We start from the raw sequence: 21,528 nt of genomic DNA, 5'->3' as shown, positions 1-21,528 counted from the left end.
CTGGCTGCTGGAGCTGCCAGCGACCCTGCAGGGTAGTGCGGGGCAGTGCGGGTGTCTGGGGTGGGGGGGCTCTGCAGATGGAGGCGGCCCCACTCTCGCAGCCCCGCGCCCTCTGCCGGATGCCCAGTTCTCCCGTGCCTTCTTCCCCACCGCCGCCTCCAGACCGCGGCTGGCTTCCTGTTGCTGCCGTCCTGTGGTGTGACGTGGGATCAGCGTTGGGGCGCGTCCTAGGCCTTGTCCACGCTGTCAGTCACGTGGCCTCTCACGGGTCCCTTTTGCCCTCAGTTTATGCGTGACTCGCGGGGAGGTGCCCAGGTGAGCAGTCTGCGAAGAAGGCTGGTTTTGTGGAATGATGAGTCCCCGAGGAGTCAGCCCCTCCCCGTGTCGTGACAGGGACCCTGCGGCCGTGGGGGGGCTCCTTCACCTCCATCTCCTTAAGGCCGAACGTTGAAAACTAGCACGCCGGCCCCTATGCTGAGTCACTGCGCTGCCCCTGTAATGCTGAGTCATAGCCACGGCAGGTCCCTGTTCCTGCACAGCCTCCCACCAGGCTGCCGAGGAGTGGGCTGGGCTGGGGGCGGCCCCTACTCAGCGGCTAAGCCGGCGGCTGGGGGTGGTGGGCGACATCACCAAGGTCCCAGCTCTGGCCCAACTGCAGCCAACCCCGTGTCCCCATCAGGGCGGGAGGGCGCCCTCCTTGCGTAGCAGGAAGCCGAGAGAGACGAGTGCCGCGGCCGTGTTCCGCAGACGCCCCTCCCCAGCCCGAATGGTAAAGTGAGCAAGGGGTACGAGGCTGCGTGTGAAGCTGTGGTCTGCAGGCTTCCTGGCCCTGCTGCGAAGGCCCACACTGGCCCCACACTGGCCCCACGTGACTCTCTCCCCCCCCCCACCCAGCCGCCCTGCCTGTGGCTCTCCTCAGTCTCTTCCTGGGTGTGGCCAAACCGGCTTCTGAAAGGGTGGGCAGAGCCTCGGCTTCCTAAGGAAACGGGAGCAGAGCGGAAGGCAGGTAGCAGGAGCCCAGGGAAGGCTGCCACGCCCAGCCACGTCCACCGCTCCCCACGCCACCTTGGCTGCCACGCCCAGCCCCGTCCACCGCTCCCCACGCCACCTTGGGTGCACTGCCAGCCACATCCACAGCTCCCCACACCACCTTGGGTACACTGCCAGCCACGTCCACAGCTCCCCATGCCACCTTGGGTGCCACGCCCAGCCACGTCCACAGCTCCCCATGCCACCGTGGCTACCACGTCCAGCCCCGTCCACAGCTCCCCACGCCACCTTGGGTGCCGCTGCCAGCCATGTCCATAGTTCCCCACGGTCACCTTGGGTAAGGGCAGGAGCACGGGCAGGTGGCCAACAGTGCCCGTTCCCCCGGGCCCAGAGGCGCGTGAGCTGTGCCGCGGAAAGCTGTCTGCAGCTAATTGGTGAATTTGTCGGGCAGGGCCCTTGGCTACCGTCCCCCCCAGACGAGCCCTTAGACCCCGGCGCTTGCTGGTTCTGTGGGCGCCGTGCTGGGCAGGGGGCCTCTTGAGGTCTCGCCGACGGAGGAGAGTGGCTGGGTCCTCGCTGTGGGGCCTGGCGTCCTGCCAGCTCACCTGTGTGTCCCCACCGTACGGGCCTTCTCCTACCCCCAGGAGGCTCCCTGTGCCCTGTCCCCACGCCCCCCACACATCTCCCCGCTGTCACCACACGTTTGTTTGCCTGTTTGGTTTGTCTCCTCGTGCCTGGCTTCCTCACTTCCGGATGCCTGTGAGAGTCGGCCTCGCTGTTGCTCTTTTGTGGGGGTTCAGTGGTCTGAGCCTGGGAAAATGCCCGCTCTTCTCTCGTGGGCGGGGGCAGTCGGCTTGGCCCCTGGGACTCCTGCCGCTTCCCCCGGGCAGTGCCCAGGCCCCAGAGCCAGCCTCCAGCAGCACCTGCAGGCACCCTGGTCTCTGGAGTGGAGCTGCCGGGGGCCCCCGCCGAGGACTCCCGTGGTTCCCCCTTGAACTCGCCCAGCAGGAGCAGCGGCTGGTCGCAGTCTCACCTCCCGTTCTCCCCGCTAGGGCGAGCTGCACAGGTACTGCGCCGTCTGGGATGCGGCCGACGGCAGATCCAGCGGCGAGAGCAAAGCGGGGTACAGCCCCCCTCACCAGCCCCCAGACAACCAGACTGACTGCGGCTGGGCGCCGTTCGGTGAGTTCCAGTCCTGCCCGGCGGGGCTCCGCCAGCCGTAGCCGTGGCGGTACCGTCCTCCCGTGTCACTGCGTCTCCGCGGCAGCTGCCGTGGGGCCTGGAGTGCCCGTGTGCAGAGCGGGCGCCCCGGAAACCCGAGACCTGCTGACCGTCGTCTTGCCTTTTGTGTTTTGTAGCCTGGTGGTTAGAGCTTGCAGAGCGTGAATCCTGGTGGGAGGAAGGGAGGCCCGGGGGTGTGCTGGGGGCGGGGGGCGGGAGAAAAGCCCCAGCCGTGGAGACGGCGACAGGACGTGACCGCCCTCCCACAGCGTGAGCTGTGGGGCGTGCCCTCCTCTGGGGATCGCTGGAAACGCGGCGACTTTGCGTCTCCAGCGGACGGTGCGCCGTCGCCTGCGCGTCCCACGGACGCTGGGTGGAGAGGAGACATGTCTGTTTTATCGCCTTGCTCCAGACCGTAAACCCAAGCACTGAGCTTCCCTGCCGATTCCCACCCTGCAGATAAGAGCAACTACCAGCAGCTGCTTGGGGCCCTGGACTACTCCTTCCTGTGTGCCTACGCCGTGGGCATGTACCTGAGGTAGGTCTGCGTGGCCTGGCGCGGCGCGCCCGCAGGCGGCTCCCTCTGGCCTGGGGCGGGGGGCAGCGAGGAGTCCCACGAGACAGCTCCCCGGGCAGAGGGCTCACGTCCTGGGTGTTGTGCACACCCTGAGCCCTGCTGGCCCTGGTCCTGGGTGTGGCCACTTGGGAACGAGCACAGGAGGGCCATGGGCTGCTCACCCTGTGGCTTCAGTGCCACCATCTGTGCACAAACAGAGAGACTCGGTCTAGTGTCAGGTGACAGACGTCTCCCCCGATGCCCAGCAGGACCCAGAGCCCACAGAGGTGGCTTTGCCTGGGGCTGGGGCCAGGGACGCCGTGGCCCCGGGCAAGTTGCTCCTGTCCGTGAACCTCAGTTTCCCCTCTCTCGCCCATTCCTGGCTTGGCCTGCGCAGGCGGTGGAAGAGCCGTGGGCAAGGGGACCTGTGATTGGCCGGTTGGAAGCTTCGGGCAGCCTCGGGGGTGGGGCCTTCTGTCTCCAGGCTGAGCTTCCTAGATGACAAGGTCATAGGTCGCGGCAGGGACCCTGTGAGCATGGCGCTCCTTCTGTGAGACCCGCCCAGCTGGGGGCTCCTCGGTGCCCCCCGCACAGTCTCCGCGGATGGGTGTGCAGTGCCCGCGCTGCTCTGAACGCGCAAGCCTGAAGAGGCGCCACAGCTCCCAGCGCATGGAGCCCCCGGAGCAGGAGCCCAGCCGGGGCCGGGGCTGTCTCCCGAGGGGTCAAACACGCGTGTTCTAGAGGGGGGCTCTCGCGGAGGGTCCACAGTGTAAAAGACCGGTGTGGGGTGTGCCTTCGTGGTGCCTGGAGGCACTGGTGGCTGTCACGGCAGGGAGGGGACTGAGGTCCAGAACCCTGGCCAGAGCGAAGCAGGCGCTGGGTTGTTCTTATTGGCAGAGTTGGTTTTTACGCGGTTCCACCCAAGAGGTGATGGAGACAATGTCCGCCTAACGTGAGGCCCTACAGAAGGCTCATGACCGAAACAGGGACCCCCAGGGCTTCGTTGAAGGGGCCTCTTCCTGCGACCACACAGCCCAGCAGCCAGCGGGACTGCCGGTGTAGTCACTGCCCGCGCTGACGACGGCGGGCATCTAATTCTGAACGTCAGGTGACGTCGGATACGACGGCCCAGGTTCAGGCAGGGGCGGCGTCCACTGCGCTCAGCCCTTTCTTTGCAGACCCTGAAGTGGAGTCAGTGTGCGCCCGGCTCCGCGCCGCGGGCCTGGAGAATGTAGCCGAGCCCTAGCCGGTGGCTCCAGCTCCCAGGAGCCCGTGTGACCGTGCCCTTGTCCTGGCAGGTGGAGCAGGAAACCCGAGTGGGCGGTGTTCAGCTTCCGTTTGGCCAGCACTCCGACCCGGGTGGTGTTAGTGATTAACGCGAAGCCACTTTCTTCCGTTTCCGCGTTTAAAGGTCACGTGTGTGGTTCCAGGTGGATCTTGGCGTTAGGGACTGGCCTGTGGTGTGTGGGGGCCAGGGAGAGTGCCGGAGCTAGTTCCCGGTGCTGCCGGCGGGACTGTGCAGGAGAGAGTGAAACCCTCAGCGGCTGTGGCACCTGCCAGGGGCACGGACGGCAGCTGTGCCGTTCTGCAGCCGGGTCACGCACGGGAACAGGCACGGTGTCACCCCGCCAGTGACACTGCCCTTACGGCAGTAAAGAATGTGTCTCGTGTACACTGATGTTGGGTGGTGGCTGGTGAGCGTGGTCAAAGCCTGTCGAATCCCCGGCAGGTGTTGGGCCAGGAGGCCGTCCCCTCCCCGCCCTACCAGTCACGGGCGCCACGGTGGCCAGGGACTTGGTAAAGCTCCAAGGAGACCAGTCCATGACTGTCGGAAAGGAGCGGGGGGAGGGACTCCTCCCTGGGGCCGCAGCCCTGCCTTCCGCTGTCTCCAAGGCTGGGAGGGGTGAGGTTCCACGTCCTGTCCGGGGGCCGTGCACGTGGGCGACACAGCTCCTGGGCTGGGAGGGCGCCGTGGCAGGAGGGGCAAGGTTCCACGTCCTATCCCGGGGCCGTGCACGTGGGCGACACAGCTCCTGGGCTGGGCCACTTGCTCAAGGTCCTAAGGATCCGTTTCGTGACCTTTCCGGCTTTCCAGGCCATTTACGGTTTCCGTGAACGCTGGAGGAACTGGCAGGACCAGTTCTGAGCTCCTTAAACCTAAACCATTCCTTGTCGTCTGCAAGCCAGTGTGCGGCTGTGTCAGTCGCCAGCCGGTGACTTGTCACAGGAAGTCCCGGGGGTGTTGACACTGCTGGGTTCTGGCGAGCAGGCGCCCCAGAGCACCGGCGGTTAAACCTCCCTGGAAACTGCGGGGATTCCGGAAGCCCAGAGAACAGCACGGGCCAGCCGGGGCCTGAGGGGCGTGCCCGCTCGCTCACGCTTGTCTTCCTCTCTCTCCACAGTGGCATCATCGGGGAGCGCCTGCCGATTAGGTATTACCTGACTTTCGGCATGCTTGCCAGCGGCGCCTGCACCGCCCTGTTTGGGTTGGGCTATTTCTACGACGTGCACAGCCTGGGGTTCTACGTGGTAACCCAGGTAAGAGCCAGGTCCACGGCGTGCCGGGCTGAGGGGCGGGGCTGTTCAGGTCGCAGGACCAGAGCTCCGCCGAGAGACGAGGGGCAGGACTGTGTCCGGGCTGAGGCTGGGGTCGCCGGCCTGGGAAGCCCCCTCCCTTGTGTGATCCAAATCCCGACAGCCAGAGACTGCTGTGTCCCAGGGGCCTCTGCAGCAGCCTGCCTGGAGCTCCCTGGAGCCGTCAGACCCCGGCCGGGCTGAGACGAGGTCTTGTCTTGCTGCAGGCTCACCCCCTCCAGAGTGGAGGGCTGTGGGGTGCAGGAGGGAAGAGGAGCCGCGCGAGGCGCTAGCAGGGGCGAGGCCCCGGGAGGCCAGCTCTGCCCTCCTCCGGCCCCGGCCATCCGCCCTCCCAGCAGCCCTGTGGCTGCGTGGCTGACCAGCACGGGGAGACGCAGTAAAACCTCCAGGGCCAATCGAATCTAACTCTGCTTCCCAAGACTTTTCTGTGACACTTGAAGGAGTTTTAAGGACAAAAGTGACTCCCACCGGGTTAGCGCGAGAGCGGAGCCGCGAGTGTGGGTGCTGTGCAGGAGAGCGGCTGGGTGGCGTCTGTGCCGTACCCTCCCCTACCCCAGGGAAGACCAACCGGGAGACAGGCTTGTGGTGTCTTCACCGTAAGGAAACGCCGATGTCTGAGAGCTGGATCGGACCTCATTCAGTGGGTGCGTGCGTCAGGACGTCACGCGGCGCCCCGGAAACACGTGCGATTTTCCCGTGTTTGCTGTGGCCCAGCAGGTTAAGCTGCCACCTGTGGCACTGGCATCCTCTATGAGCACCGGTTCAAGGCCCGGCTGCTCCACTTCCCATCCAGCTCCCTGCCAATGCCCCTGGGAAGCAGCAGAGGACGGCCCGTACCTGGCCCGCTCTCACCCACATGGGGACCTGGGTGGAACTCCTGGCTCCTAGGTTCAGCCTGGGGAGTGAACCACAGAGGGACAGTTTCTCTCTCTCTGTCTCTCTGCCTTTCATAAAAATAAATCTTTTTATACAAATTTAAAGTGACCACGCTTGTGTATTGTCCTGGGCACCCACAGTGTGGGTTCCAGACGCCCCCTTGAGCTCTGCCCAGTTCCTTCTGTAACTCAGTGTGGTCCCTGCACGGGGCCTGTGCCCAGCTGCCGTCAGCATGAGACTGCCTCTAGGGTACTTGGTACTAGGTACTTGGTACTAGGTACTAGGTCACCACACGGTGTCACCATCACCAGGCTGTGTCACCTGTCACCACACAGTGTCACCCATCACAAGGCTGGCTGTTACCTGTTGCCACACGGTGTCACCGTCACCAGGCTGTGTTGCCTGTTGCCATGTGGTGTCACCCATCACCAGGCTTTGTCAGCTGTCACCACACAGTGTCACCCATCACAAGGCTGGCTGTTACCTGTTGCCACACGGTGTCACTGTCACCAGGCTGTGTTGCACATTGCCACACGGTGTCACCCCTCACCACATGATGTGGCCTGTCACCACGCGGTGTCACTGTCACCAGGCTGTGTGGCCTGTCGCCACGCGGTGTTGTGTGGGGCTGACACTGAGAGCAGAGGTCTACACATGCAGTAGACGCGGCCCCCAGGACTGGCGACAGTGTCTATCAAGCTTGGCTGAACCCTCAGATACTGAGGGGCTGAGGATGGAAACACAGGAAGTTAGAGAGAAGGAGTCCCTGGGTGTGGGCCAAGCCTGCTCAGCCAGAGGCCCCCGCCGTCCGCTGGAGGAGTGCCGGGCTCCGCCGGCCACAGCACCAGGCCAGGCCTTGTCCTGCGGGGCGTCCTAGCGTGGCCCTGGGTCTCACGAGACTGAAGCCGAGCTGCTGACCCGGCCCCCGAGTCCCCGCCGGGCGCCCAGGCTCAGGGCTCGAGGAGGGCGGAGGTGCCTCCTCCGGGCTCAGTCAAGGTCACGTGTCTTTCAGAGGTGGCGAGCGACAGCCCTGTCTTTGTGACGTAGCGAGGGAACGCCTGTCGCTGGGAAGCTGGGGTCACAGCGTGGCTTCTGACCATTCAGGGCACAGCCGGATGCTCTTCTCCGTGAGGTTTCTAGATTCAAAAGCGACTGAAGACTTGGCCCTGGGCTGCCGGCGGGCTCTCTGCCTGGTGGTGATGGTGGGCTTCTGGCCGGGTTTTCTTCTGCTTCCCTCCACCTGTTCTAGAGCACCCACAGTAGGCACGTGTCGCTTTTATTAAATGGGCACCTGGCCGCGGCACCTGGGACTCCTGCATCCCATTCCAGGTGCCGGGGTTGGCGTCCTTGCTCCGTGTCGGACCCAGCTCCCTGCTGAGCCACGCTGGGAGGCAGCAGGTGCCGGCTCAAGTTCCTGGGTCTCCGCCTCCCACTCCGTGACCCTGAGGGAGCTCCGGGGTGGGAGACCCCGATGGAGCTCCTGGCTCCTGGCTTTGGGCTGACCCAACCCAGCCCTGACTGTTGTAGGCTGAACCAGAAGTCGCAAGATTCATCTCTAACTCTGATTTCAAATACATAAAATAAACTTTAAAAAAGAAAGATAAGAATTATCTATCTTTGTTTTTTAAGGGTTTATGTTAAAGGCAGAGTGGCAGAGAGAGAGAGAGACAGGTCAGTCTTCTATCTGCTGGTTCACTCCCCAGATGGCCACAACGGCCAGGGCTGGACCAGGCTGAAGCCAGGAGCCAGGCGCTCCATCGGGGTCTCCACGTGGGTGACAGGGACTCTGGTACCCACGTGGGAGACCCCGGTGAGCTCTGCTCATCTGCTGCTTCTTCCCAGGTGCATTACCAGGGAACTGAATCAGAAGTGGAGCAGCCGGGACTCGAACCAGCGCCCCAGGAAGGGGTCCAGGCACCTACAGGCGGCAGCTTAACCTGATGTGCCACAGCAGCTGCCCCAAAAGCTGGAGTCTAGGGTGTGCATACGTGTTTTACATGCACTGTGTATGTATTCCATGTATGTCAGCTATGAGGGCACTTAGCGGGAAGATGGGACTAAAAGTGTGAGTTTATTTTGGTATAAAAATTTGGTGCAAAAGGGTTTTTTCATAAAATGCGGAAATGCCTATTCTAAAAAAACTGCATGGATTTGAAAACTGTTTTTACAGCAAAATAAGTTCATGCTTTTAATTCCATTTTCCACAGACTTTATGAGGAAGCACTCGTGTGTGTGTGCGTGTGTGTGTATGTACATATATATAAAGTATACTACGTATTTAAGATTCTGGATTCGTAGCAGCCCTGTCTGCACATGTATGATTTACAAATATGGATTTCAGAACAAGCCGCTGGCTACTGAGGCTGCAGGGGCTGGGTGTTGCCCCTCCCTGCGTGAGCGGCTCAGCGGAGCTCCTGGGGCACTGAGCCCACCCTCTGTCCCCACCCCCCGCTGCAGGTCGTCAACGGGCTGGTGCAGACCACCGGCTGGCCCAGCGTCGTCACGTGCCTTGGCAACTGGTTTGGAAAAGGAAGGTGAGAAAAAAACGGCCCCGTTTCCAACAGTGTTTATTTTCTAGAAGATTCTGATAACAAGCAGAAAAAAAACTCAGCTTTAGGCTTTCCTGAGACTCAAGACAGCAAACGCCCTCGGTTTCCCCCTCTTTAAAATGAGGAGTCCGCGGGGCCGGTGCTGTGGCACAGTGGGCTAAAGCCCTGGCCTGAAGTGCCGGCATCCCTTATGGGCGCCGGTTCAAGTCCCGGCTGCTCCACTTCTGATCCAGCTCTCTGCTGGCCTGGGAAAGCAGTGGAGGATGGCCCAAGTCCTTGGGCCCCTGCACCCACGTGGGAGACCCGGATGAAGCTCCTGGCTCCTGGCTTCAGATCAGCACAGCTCTGGCTGTTGTGGCCATTTGGGGAGGGAACCAGCAGATGGAAGACCTCTCTCTCTCTCTACCTCTGCCTCTCTGTAGCTCTGCCTTTCAAGTAAATAAATAAATCTTAAAATAAAATAAAATGAGGAGTTTGGAAACCTGGGCCTGTGGCCTGCTGTGAGCTCTGTGTCCCTGGGGCTCCGCCCCTCCTGGCCTCCTGGGAGCAGAGCTGGGGGGGCGGTGGCCGAGCCTGCACTTTAACTCGATGCCCAGAAGCCTGGACCTGAGGCCCCACACGGGACCCAGCGCTGCGACCCTGCCTGCATCGGGGCTCTGGACAGTGTGCGTGAGGACACACGGCCCAGCCAGGGTGGGGCTCAAGACAGCCGGGGACGCGGAGTGAGCGGGGAGGCCCTGCCGGATTCTGCGCTCCGGCCGCCAGCACAGGGCAGCTCCAGCCTGGTCACCGAGGCCGCGCCTCCCCGCCTGGCTTCAGATTGTGAGCCTCCAAGAATGTCTGTTTAAAATCGTAGAAGCAGCGAGAGTAGAGGGCGGTCCCGTTTCCCATGAGCCTCTGGGGTCCCTGCCTGCTGGCTCCTTGTCGCTGGCCGTGCACGCCGCGCCCCTGCCTGTGCAGCCCCTCTCACCAGCGCGGTTCTGTGTCCTGCAGGCGAGGCCTGATCATGGGCGTCTGGAACTCCCACACATCCGTGGGCAACATCCTGGGGTCCTTGATCGCCGGCTACTGGGTGTCCACCTGCTGGGGCCTGTCCTTCGTCGTGCCGGGGGCCATCGTGGCGGCCATGGGGATAGTGTGCTTTCTCTTCCTCATCGAACGTAAGTACGCCGGCTGCGGCCGGGACCCGGGGGCTTCCGTGTGCCGGGGGCAGTGGGGCCGGGGTGTGCCTTGGCTGTCCTCCCAAGGGGCTGCCTGCTCACGCAGACCTTCCGAGCAGGCATCTCCCCCGGTCTTGCTGCGTTTCCTGCCATTCCAGGGTACCCTGTCCAGGTTCCTTCTTTCCTGTCCTCAGCACCAGGCGTTCGTGTCCCGGAACCTCAGCTGCCTGGGGCTGGCGCTCACACGCAGGGGTGCAGGCCTGGGGCTGGCGCTCACACACAGGGGTGCAGGCCTGGGGCTGGCGCACACACGCAGGGGTGCAGACCTGGGGCTGGCGCACACACGCAGGGGTGCAGGCCTGGGGCTGGCGCACACGCACAGGGGTGCAGGCCTGGGGCTGGCGCTCACGGGCGGGGTGCAGGCCTGGGGCTGGCGCTCACACTCAGGGGTGCAGGCCTGGCCACAGCGCTCACACACAGGGGTGCAGGCCCAGCCATGGCGCTCACGGGCAGAGGTGCAGGCCCGGCCACAGTGCTCATGGGCAGGGGTGCAGGCCCAGCCACGGCACTCACAGGCAGGGGTGCAGGCCCGGCCACGGCGCTCACACACAGGGGTACAGGCCTGGCCACAGCGCTCACACACAGGGGTGCAGGCCCGGCCACGGTACTCACAGGCAGGGGTGCAGGCCCGGCCACGGCGCTCACACACAGGGGTACAGGCCTGGCCACAGCGCTCACACACAGGGGTGCAGGCCCAGCTACGGCGCTCACGGGCAGGGGTGCAGGCCCAGCCACGGCACTCACATGCAGGGGTGGAGGCTCGGCCACGGTGCTCAAACACAGGGGTGCAGGCCCGGCCACGGTGCTCAAACACAGGGGTGCAGGCCCGGCCACGGCACTCACATGCAGGGGTGCAGGCTCGGCCATGGCGCTCACAGGCAGGGGTGCAGGCCCGGCCACAGCGCTCACACGCAGGGGTGCAGGCCCGGCCACGGTGCGCACACGCAGGGGTGCAGGCCCGGCCACGGCGCTCACACGCAGGGGTACAGGCCCGGCCACGGCACTCACACGCAGGGGTGCAGGCCCGGCCGACCTGGCTGCACCTGCTCAGCCCAGTCTTGCTGCTGGACACGAGCTGCCTGCCGGCGCGTGTGCTTGCTGAGAAGCCGCGTCCTGGACCACATTCTAGAACCGCAGTGTGACCCAGGACTGCGCGTCTTCATTAGCTGAGGACAGTCGAGCTCCTCGTCCAGTTCCGGAGTCAGAACCAAACTCCTGATGTCATTGAGCCGGGAGTTAATTTTCGGAGTGGAGATGGGCAGGCAGGGATCTGAGCACCCCCCCCCCCCACACACACACACCCCGGGAGAGACGCCAGCGCCGCGTCAGGGCTGCGTGCGACGTTAGGCGCTTTCAGGGCCGCCCCTCCAACCGGTGTCAGGCGGGGGCCCCCCGGGCAGCAGGGCTCCAGACCCCGCCCCCGCCCCGCCCCCCTAGCGGGCCCCTTGTGGGTGGGCGTCCCTGACCCTCGCGTCCTGGACTGCTGGAGCTGCGGACGCAGGGCGGTGCTGGGCTCCAGGTGACGGAGTCCACACGGTGCCCTGGGCCCTGAGGGAGGTGCGTGTGAACAGCCGAAGGCGCTGCGGGGGCGGGGGGGCTGCACGGTGAGGAGGCAGCGCCACCGTGTCCGGGCGGCCAGGGTGGACACTGCACGCTACCAGCGGTGGCCGGGGCTGTCTGTCCTGCTCCTTCACCGCCCCCTGCCCAGGGCGAGGCCCGAAAGACGGGTGCCCCCACCCTGCCCTCCGCGTCCCAGCCAGGGGACATGTACACTCCTGTCCTGCAAGGCAAAGGCCCAGGGGGAGCCGCGCGTGGGGGCTGGGCGGCTCTCGGGAGGTGTGGGCCTCCCCTGGCCTGCCATTAAGGGTGTCACAGCACAAGTAGAGAGACTGGGGGCGGTGATGTTCCCGCGGTGTCACCCTGTGTCTCGCGGGAGCGACCTTGGCCGTGGGAGACCTACAGCCCTGCAGCTCTGTCCGAGCTCACGGCACGGTTTGTCCAAGGCTGCATGAAGACCAGGCTGTGTAAAACAGACGCCCCTGGAGCCCAAAGGAGGCGCTGGGGCTGGTGCCCACGCAGGCCTGGTGGCCGGAAGCCCGGCTGCGGCTCCCGGTGCTTGGCTGCAGGTCCCTGGTGTCATGTTGAAGTCGCAGGGTGCAGCCCGGCTCCTCGGCTCCCCTCTCCTGCTCCTGTCAGGCCGGGTGCTGTGTCTCCTGTAAGTTCGCTCCTGAAGCGTCCCCTGGCCCTGAGGGCCTCCTCGGGAGTGATTCCGGCCCCTGGCCCATGCGCCTTGCTCTTCGTGGTTTTGTATTTCAACACCCTGTGCTCGCCGTCTGCTCCGCCATCCTCGCCGCGGCGTGGGACGCCGTCACTCCGAGCGTGGGCATGAGCTGGGGGATTGCTGCACCTGCTCCCGCACGTGGGGCTGGCAGTCGGGGGTCACGGGCCGAGAGGCGGCGTAGCAGGCTGGTGGGGGGTGGCTAAGCTGCACCCTCACCCCTCCTGGGCCTGTTCTGGTCTTTTTCTTAAACTTGTGCTCACTCAGTGAAAGTCCAAGACGTTCCTGGTTCTATTACGTGAAGTCGCGCGGTGCACTCGGGGTGGATACCGGTGAAGTCGCGCGGTGCACTCAGGGTGGATACCGCGAGGTCCTGGGGTGTGGGTGGCTCCTGAAGGTCCCTAGAGAGAAGTGAGTGAACGAGTTCACCCACGCACACGCTTTCTAGTGTGTGTCGTCTCCCCGGCTGGAGCAGCTAGAACCTGCCCGGTCGGCGTGTGTCCTAGGCTCGGGCCCGCCGGCTGTGTGGCTGACACCTGCGTGTGGGCGGAGCGGTCAGCCTTGCTCTGTTTGCCTTGCAGATCCCAAGGACATCCGGTGCTCCTCGGCCCTCCCGGCGGTAAGCACTCGCGCTCGGCCCGCGCTCTCGCTCTCTCAGCCTGGTCCGGTCTGTGCGGTCGCTGGGGCAGCTCTGGGGAGGGGCCAACAGCAGTATATCCGGGGCCTCCGTGCTGAGGGCAGCCAGAGGCTGGGCCTGGCCACGCCTCCCAGGAGACTGGAGGGACATGCGAGGGTGAACTGGTCGACGTTTGAAATGGGTGGCGTGTGTCTCCTGAGAGGGGAGACACAGGCCTGCCCAGCACCCTGAGTGCTGGGACCATGTCTCCTGTCTCCTGTGCCCACACTCGCTGGGTGACGATGGCTGGTGATGTCAGAGACGCGCCAGCCCCGGCTCCAGCCCTGGCCCTGGCCCCCAGCCCCAGCCTCGGCCCCCGGCCCCGGCCCCGTCCGCCCTCGCGTGGCCTGCAGGACCTGGCTCCTGTGATTGCCCCCATCGCCTTCCCCGCACACACGTGACGTGCAGTACCAATCGCTGTCTGAGACGCAGCCCCCGGCGCTCAGATGCCGCCCTAGCGGTGCCCCCGCCCCCCACCCACCCCATCTTCCTCCCACACTGCTGGGACGGCCCACTGAGGCCTGGCCGTGGTCTGACCACCAGTGTGGGCGGGGCTGCAGCCTCAGCCCAGTGGCTCTGACACCAGCGTGGGATGCAGGTGCCCCACCTTGGCTTCCTGTTGCCACATCCAGGCTTCCATCCTTGTGATGCGCACGGCACGCTGGGTGGGGGGGGGGGCGGGGAGCACTGGCCTGGCCCCTTGGCCGTGGCCCCTGTCTCTGCTTCCGTGGCAGGAGGCCCGCCCAGGCCCAGCTGTCCCCACAGGCCTTCCTGCCTGCCAGGCTGGGGTCCCTCAGCCACAGCCGGCTATCTTCTCAGGCTGTGTCCCAGCCCCATCTTGCTTGAGGACTGCTGTGCCCCGCGGGCAGGCCTGGCCCAGGGTCCCCCCAGCTTCCCCCTCAGCCCACGCCTGTCCTTGCCAGGTCAGTTCTGCTCTTGGTGCAGGGACCACCCTCTTCCAGGCTGCTGCTGCCCCTCCTCCTCCTCCTCCCTCTCCCTTCCCCCTCCTCTTCCTCTCCTCCCATCCCCGCCCCCAGTCCGCTCTTGCTCCTCTAACACCACTTCCTCTCACGTGAGAACGTGCCGCACGCGTGCCACAGTCTCGCCGCGTGTCACCCGGGAGCTCCCATCACGCTCCGCAACAGGCTTCGGCCCTGTTTCTCGTCTGTCTCCCCCAGCGCGTGGGCGAGCCACGCCGGCCGGCCCCCGGCCCCCAGAGCAGTGCCTGGCGCCAGTGAGGGAGGAGCCACGCCCCCCGTCCCTTTCCTTGGAGAGAAGGGTCTGGTGCTTGAGTGAACAAAAATGAGGACCGTAGGGGACTGGGAGACCCCGGCCTCTGGGGGGCGCTAGCGGGCGAGCTTCACAGACGGGCAGCTGGCGTTGCCAGGCGTCCACGCGTGCACGGACGTGGTCATTGTCAGTGGGCTCTGGGGTCGGGCAGAACCTGGGCGCTCACCCTCCTCTAACCAGGGCTCCGTCCACCCAGTGGGGGCCAGGCTAGGGGCAGGGAGCAGGCGTGCGAGGGGAGGTCTGTCTGTCATGCGGTGTTCAGGAGGACAGAGACCCCCCCCCCCCCCCGTAGGCAGGAGCGTTGCTGCTGCTGTGGCTCGGGTGTGCGCCGGGCGGAGAAAGCCGCTTCCTTCTGCCGGGTCGCATCCTCTCTGAGCAGCTCACCGAGGTCCCAGGGTGCCGTGGGGCAGGGCGGGCCCAGGAACTGGCTCCTCCTCTTCTTCCTGCCTGGGGGGCAGTCATGGACGGAGACGTTGGCCTGACTTCCGGGGACACAGTGCTGTCCTGCAGGATCGCCGCCCCGTCTGTGCAGGGCGTGCTTGTCCCAGGGCCCTCGGTGGGGAGCCCAGGGCGGGTGTGGCCGGCCCCTGCTGCTGTCTGTCTGTCTGTCTTCCCTTTGGCATCCGCACAGCTTCTGTGCAAAGCAAAACGCGGTCGGAGGGTGTCCCAGACGTGCCAAGCTGGTCAAGAAGCTTGTGAAAGTGGGACTGAGGGGAAAAGTTAAAATACAAACTTTATTTCTCGGCCAAAACTCCATTAAATGCAAGTCGTTCTTGTAAGCGGTGTTGTGAGCCAGTTGGCCGCACGCCGGGAACGTGGTGATGTCCGTGCAGTCTTGTTCACGGTGTCGGCTGAAGGGAGCAGGTGTCCCTCAAGGCTTGTCTGAGCCAGGAGGCTGAGAGCAGTCGGGGGAGCGGCTGGGGACAGGCGGTGGGAGCTACCGCTCCCCCACCCCACGGCAGCTCTCCCGGGACGGCTCCCACCTGCTGAGAGGCGTGAGTGGGGCACTGCCTGTGGCCTTCCTCTCTGGGAAGCTGCCCGGGGGTTTTAGCCTCGGTGACTTGCCCAGAACGCTCCCCAGGGAAGCAGAGGTCATGCATCAAAGTCTGCAGAAAATGCTCTGAGCTCCCCAAAACCCCGGCCGTGACCTTGGCCCTGGACTGGCTCCCCTCGGCTCTGCTGGGACACTGCCCTTCTTGGTCGCGTGGCTCTGATCCTGCCTCGTCTTCGGGACCACCCGGGAGGGTCATGGGCCACCTCCCATTCCAGGACGCGTCTTCCCCACCCAAAAGGAGGTTCAGGCTCCGCCACCGCAGGCCATCAGTGCCGTCTCCTCCCTGCTTCGTGGACTTCTGCAGAGACGCCCTCATAGAACCAACCCTGGGCAAGTCTATCTAGAAGTATAGTTGTTAGAGTAATTATTTTTTTCTAATATTTTTACGTTTTGGTGATGGAAATTTGAAAACATGAAGAGGTGAGAGTAATAGTGCAGTGGACCCCACGTTGCCCGGCCGCCGGCTCATCTCGCCGTATCAGCACCCCGTCCGGGACCGCCCGTCCACCTCCTGCTGGTTTACTCTGTGGGCAGACGCCACCGTTTCACTGCACATTTCTAAAAGATAAGGGTTCTTTTATTCAAAGCAGAGAGCAATTGTACCATTTTCACCCCTAAGAAACAAAAGAAGAGTAGGAAAAAATCAGTGAACAAAAATGGGTGCTCTGAAAAGGGCGACCAGCTGGGCAGGCCTGTGGCGAGGCCGGCGGGCAACTGAAGGAGACGCAGAAGACCGGGCTCAGGAGCAGTCACGGGGCACTGCCACTCCCCTGACAGGACGAGAAGGACCCCACGGCGGTGCTGGGAGCCCCTGTGTGCAGCAAGGTGGAAGCCACTGAGCTCACGAGACGGAAAATGTGATCAGACCCGGAAGAGGCACAGAGGTGGAATTGTCCATCTTAAATTCAAACAAAGGGCCCAGGACCAGGTAGCTTCACAGTGGAGTCTGCGCAGTCCGTACTGATTATTCAGACCCCTCCGGAAGCGACCAGTGGCAGGGACACCTGCCAAGTCGCCCTGAGACGCCGTCCTGGTAACAGCTCAGCAGGACCAAGATGGGGGACGGTGGCCCCAGCCGTCCTGTGGATCGGTGACACCCCAGTCCAAAACCAGCTCTCACCTTCATGTCGGCTGCTTTTTTTTTTTTTTTTATTTGACAGGTAGAGTTAGACAGTGAGAGAGAGAGACAGAGAGAAAGGTCTTCCTTTGCCGTTGGTTCACCCCCCAAATGGCTGCTATGGCCAGCACGCTGCACCCATCCGAAGCCAGGAGCCAGGTGCTTCTCCTGGTCTCCCATGGGGTGCAGGGCCCAAGCACTTGGGCCATCCTCCACTGCACTCCCGGGCCACAGCAGAGAGCTGGCCTGGAAGAGGAGCAGCTGGGACCAGAACCGGCACCCATATGGGATGCCGGCACCGCAGGCAGAGGATTAACCAAGTGAGCCACGGCGCCGGCCCCTCGGCTGCCTTTCAACAAGAGTGCTGAGACCTGGTGGGGCAGGGGGAGCAGAGTCCGCAGGCGCCGGGACGGCGGAACCCCAGACACAGGGAGTGAGCCTGGACCTCCGCGCACGCCGTCCACAGACTCAGGGAAGGAGCTCAGGCCACAGAGCTCTCAGAAGAAGGCCGGGAGTGAATCTTCATGACGCTGCGTAGATCCGACTCCGCAGGCGCAAGGGGTGGGAGCGCTGGTGGACCTGACGCCTGCGAAGTGTGGACAGACAGCGCCTGGAACGAGGCTTGCGGACCAGGCTCTGGTCAGGGACTTTGTCCCCGATGGACAAAGACCTCTGACAGCAGTGGAAAGGCGACCCAGTTTAAAAACAGGCAAACGACTTGGAGAGACGTTTCTCCAAAGACATGCAGGTGGCCAGGAGCTCCCGGAAGAGCTGGCGACGCACCACGTCGGGGACACACAAGGAGAGGCACCGGATGTCCGCCGCCGGGCTGGGACCGGATGGGGGAGGGTGTTGGGGGGGCTGGGCGGGGCTGGGCGCTGGGGAGGAGGTCACAGCCGGCTGGGGCCCCTGCCCCGGCAGCACCGAGCGTCCCCGTGACCCAGCCGCTCCACTCACAGCAGTGTGTCCAGGAGAAATGGGAGCCCACGTCCAGGCCAGGTGACTCTTCATGGCCAACGTGTGGGACCCGTGCAGGCGCTGGTCAGCCGGCGGTCGGGGACTCAGACATGGCATTGTCACCGTGGAATCTTCTCTGGCAATGAAAGGAGTTAGTGCGGATGTGTGCGGCGACACGCGTGAGCCCTGAAGACACAGTGCCGGATGAAGGAAGCCCATCGCGAAAGCCACATGTCACGGGAAAGTCCCATGGCACAGAAGCCTTGTGGCGCGGTGCTGCCCGGTGAAGCGCCCAGGAGTCTGGAGGGGCGGTGGCCATGTGGTGAAGCTGTGGAGCTCACGGGCCAAAAGCTGCCGCGTGTGGACCTGCACTGAGCAAGCAGCCTACTGTGTGCGCCACGTCCAGCCTCGCTGCTGCGGACAGGAGTGCGCGGACGCACGGACGGTCGGACGGGCAGCTGGGCGAGCGCACAGCCCTTTCTGTCTCCATGGTCGGGTCACCATCGAGGTCTCCCGTTGTCTCCTAGCTGGCTTTGCATTTCTTTTTAAGATTTATTTATTTGAGAGACAGTTACAGACAGAGACAGACAGAGAGAGAGAGAGAGAGAGAGAGAGAGAGAGGTCTTCCATCTGCTGGTTCACTCCCCAGGTGGCCACAATGGCCAGAGCTGTGCTGACCCAAAGCCAGGAGCCAGGAGCTTCTTCTGGGTCTCCCACGTGGGTGCAGGGGCCCAAGCACTTGGGCACCTTCCACTGCTTTCCCAGGCCACAGCAGGGAGCTGGATCAGAAATGGAGCAGCCGGGACTGGAACCGGTGCCCGTATGGGAGCTGGCACTGCAGGCGGAGGCTTTACCCGCTGCGCCACAGCGCCCCCCCTTATGTAGTTGCATTGCTCTGCACAGGAGCGGTGGGGGCTGTTCCCCGTCTTCGGCTGCGTCACTGTCGGCCCGGCGTCTGCGTTGCTGTTTGCTGTCTGTGCCTTGTTCTTGTTGGGCAGGACGGAGCTTCCCGCATCGGGCTCGTGGGCCCGGTCCCTGGGCACGCGTGTGAAGGGACCCTCTGTCCCGGCTCTCCTGTGAACCTGGAACCTTGATCCAACCCAGACTTGGTTTTTCCAGTTCTGTTTTGCTTCCAGCGACTCAGTTAGGACACTTGGAACGGGAAGCAGTCAGTCCTTTAACGGCCGTCTCTGCCTCGGCGGCTGCAGGGCCGTGAGCTTCGTCCTTTGAGTTGTGTGCGCCCGCTGGGTTACGCGGGCTGAGGAAGCCGTGCAGGGGCCACCTTCCTCCTCGAGGCTGTGCCCAAGTCACCGCCGCCTCCGTGACAGCTGGGTTCCCGCCGGCAGCAAGCAGCGGGGAAACCAGGCGCTGTGGCGCAGGCAGGATGGGAAGGGGCTTCTGCCTGCCTGGTCCAGTCGTGCAGGAAGGCGTAGCCAGCCCGGGTGGCGTGGTGGGTCCCTGCGCCACCGGCCCAGGTTCCTCCGGCCTCTGCTTTGCCCCTGTGTGTGGCGTTCATGCCGGAGCTGGTATCCAAACAACTGAAACAGTGTTGCTGCTTAGTAATTATTTGTCGAATAAACCGGTGAAGGATTAGTCCAGGTTGCTGCTGGAGCTCCAGCCATTACATCTGTATCCCAGCCAGGAGGAAGGGGGGGTTCTTCCTAGAAGGTCCTCACATCATTCGCTGCAGGGAGCGAGCAGAGGCTGCGCCTTCAGCACCCGGGTTCCTGGCTGAAAACCTGGGGCTCTGGGGACGTGGAGAGGAGGGCGCGGGGGAGCCTGCCTGCCCGGCTGGAACGGTCAGCCAGCCTGCTCACCATCCCGGCCCGCTGGGGGCGCCCGCACACACCGAGCCCCTCCGAGTGCAGGACGCGGACTGCGCACCTCTTCTGCTTCAGCCTTGCGCTCTGGGCGCTCAGAGCCGGGGGCGCCTCTGGGTCTCCCGCTGTGGGAGTCCTGGGGCGGGGGCACAGCTGGCCTAGACCAGGCCCTGGAGGGCCCCCATCTCTGCGCCCAAGGAACCGCCTTCGTCTCCACCCCTGCCCCGTGGCGGGAGAGTGGGCAGTGACCCTGGGCTGGGAGCTGTCTGCCCATCCCCCCCCCCCGCCCCCTGAGCAAGCCACGCCCCCTTCCCCCCTGGGAGAGCCCTCCTCTCCCTCCTCCTCCCCTCCTCCCCAGCCAGGTCACCTGTAGCAGGCCTCTGCCCTGTTGTCTCTCAAGCCACGGCGAAGGCCACGGCCACTCAGGAGGCTGGGCCTGCTCGCACCAGGTCTCAGCTTAGCCTCCCCGCAGGCTCTCTGTCTGGGGGTCCGGGGGTCCGGGGGTCCGGGGGTCTGGGGCCCCGGGACGGCGCTGTGCAGCCCCGGGCCTCAGCCGTGTCTCGTCTGGGCAGCCGTGCACTTGGGTTTCATTTCTGCTTCAGTAGTTGCTCTAATCGGAACTCTCCCTCCCTCCCAGCATTCCAGAGGCGTTGAGAATGGCACCAGCAGATTCAGGCTCCAGAAGCAAAGCTTGAACCACGAGAAGAACAGGCCCCTGGTAAGCCCCCCGCCATGCCCTCGCGGCCGCCCGCTCCCTGCAGGCTCGGAGGCGGCGCCCCGGCGTCTCCCGTGCCGGCTCTCTCTGGACGGCAGGCTGCACTCGTGCTGACTGTTAATCACACCTGAACGCGGTTCAGCCACTCAACAACGGGCGCTGTCCCGGGCGGGGGACAGGGGCACGGGGACGCTTGGTCACCTGCCCTGAGTGCCAGGCCATGGGGGAGTGGGCGTGTCCCAGGCCTGCTCTGAGAGGGGCCCGGGGGCAGAGCTGTGCAGGAAGTGAAGGGACAGCGTCAGGCCTGGCCGGGCGAGGTGAGGGGACAGAGTTGTTCCACCCCTCCCCCGCTTTGCAGCCGGGCACTGAGGCGTTGCGCACCTGCCTGGCGGGGGGGGGAGGGCACAGTGAGGCCCAGCAGCCTCCCCGGTGGCTTGTGGGTGGCCTCATGTCACCTCTGCCTGGCTGACCCCTCAGCCCACAGGGACACAGTGGACCTGTTTTTTTTTTTTTTTTTTTTTTTTTTAAGATTTATTTTATTTATCTGAAAAGTAGAGTGACAGAAGGAGAGACCGAGAGAGAGAGAGAGAATCTTCCATCTGCTGGGTCACGCCCCAGATGGCCACCACAGCTGGGGCTGGGCCAGGCTGAAGCCACGGGAGCCCAGAACTCCATCCGGGTCTCCCACATGGCCGCCAGGGACCCCGGCACCCCTCCGCTGCTTCCCAGGGCCATCAGCAGGGAGCTGGGTTGGAAGCAGAGCAGCCGGGACTCGAACCGGTGCCCTGGCACTGGGTGCCACTGTCAGCTGGTTTTAACCCGTCGCAGCACTGCCCGCTTTTTTTCCTTTATCACTTGGAGAAATGTATTCATGGTGGTCAAAGCGCTACACTGGGGAAAACCGTACCATGTGCTTTGTGGTCCTTGGGTTTGGGCTTCGCACTGTGGTGTCACACGGGAGTCGGTTCAAGTCTCGGCTGCTCCACTTCCAATCCAGCTCCGTGCTCATGGCCTGGGAAGCAGCAGAAGGTGGCCCGAGTGCTTGGGCCCCTGCACCGCGTGGGAGACGTGGATGCTGTGCCGTGCTCCCCATGTGCCTGTGTGTGTAGCGATTTTGTGTTTCGTGATTTAGGACCGACAGAGAGACCGACAGACAGCTGCAGAGCTTCCTTCGCTGGTCCACAGCCCCCAGGAACTCACTCCAGGTCTCCCACAGGGGCGGCAGGGACCCAGCCACTTGAGCTGCCACCTGCTGCCCACCGGGGTCTGCGCCATCGGTCGCCAGAGCAGGGAACTGAGCCCAGGCACTCGGCCAGGGGGTGGGGGTCTTCCCCGCGAGGTCAGACACTGGCGCCTGGCTGTGTTCTGACGGCCGCCTTGCCCTCGGGAACGGTGCACGGGCTGAGGCTCCACCCCCACGCGAGGTTCTGCAGATCCCGGAGGGGACCCTAGCAGGCAGATGGAAACCTGCCCGCCCAGAGGCCAGGAGGGGTGCCCCTCGCCCCCGGCTGAGTGCTTAGGAAATCTGCCAGGTTTCCTGCCCAGTCTCCTCCGGAAACGAGCGGCCGGGATTTGGTGGCAGGGAGCCCTGGCGGAGACGCAGGCCCAGGGCTT

The 21,528-nt window shown here is 64.2% G+C and overlaps 1 protein-coding gene across 8 annotated transcripts in view; it reads left to right on the top strand.

The window, feature by feature from the left end:
• Positions 1 to 21,528, top strand: part of SLC37A1 (solute carrier family 37 member 1) — a 61,091-nt gene that overhangs the window by 21,334 nt on the left and 18,229 nt on the right. For 6 of the 8 annotated variants that reach the window (XM_070073119.2, XM_070073120.2, XM_089330500.1 and 3 more), the window contains 7 exons: positions 2,043 to 2,172; positions 2,671 to 2,749; positions 5,170 to 5,305; positions 8,696 to 8,772; positions 9,781 to 9,947; positions 12,867 to 12,904; positions 19,837 to 19,917. In XM_070073119.2, the coding sequence (XP_069929220.2) occupies positions 2,043 to 2,172; positions 2,671 to 2,749; positions 5,170 to 5,305; positions 8,696 to 8,772; positions 9,781 to 9,947; positions 12,867 to 12,904; positions 19,837 to 19,917 (708 nt within the window). Of the gene's footprint in view, positions 1 to 2,042; positions 2,173 to 2,623; positions 2,750 to 5,169; positions 5,306 to 5,568; positions 6,335 to 8,695; positions 8,773 to 9,780; positions 9,948 to 12,866; positions 12,905 to 19,836; positions 19,918 to 21,528 lie in introns of those variants that run through there. The other 2 variants (XM_089330501.1, XM_089330503.1) reach the window with 2 other exon arrangements.

Source organism: Oryctolagus cuniculus, chromosome 4, assembly GCF_051225735.1.
Source record: "Oryctolagus cuniculus isolate XC-2025 breed Fujian yellow rabbit chromosome 4, ASM5122573v1, whole genome shotgun sequence".
In the NCBI taxonomy this organism is placed as follows: domain Eukaryota; kingdom Metazoa; phylum Chordata; class Mammalia; order Lagomorpha; family Leporidae; genus Oryctolagus; species Oryctolagus cuniculus.
This window is presented reverse-complemented; position numbering and strand designations above follow the sequence as displayed.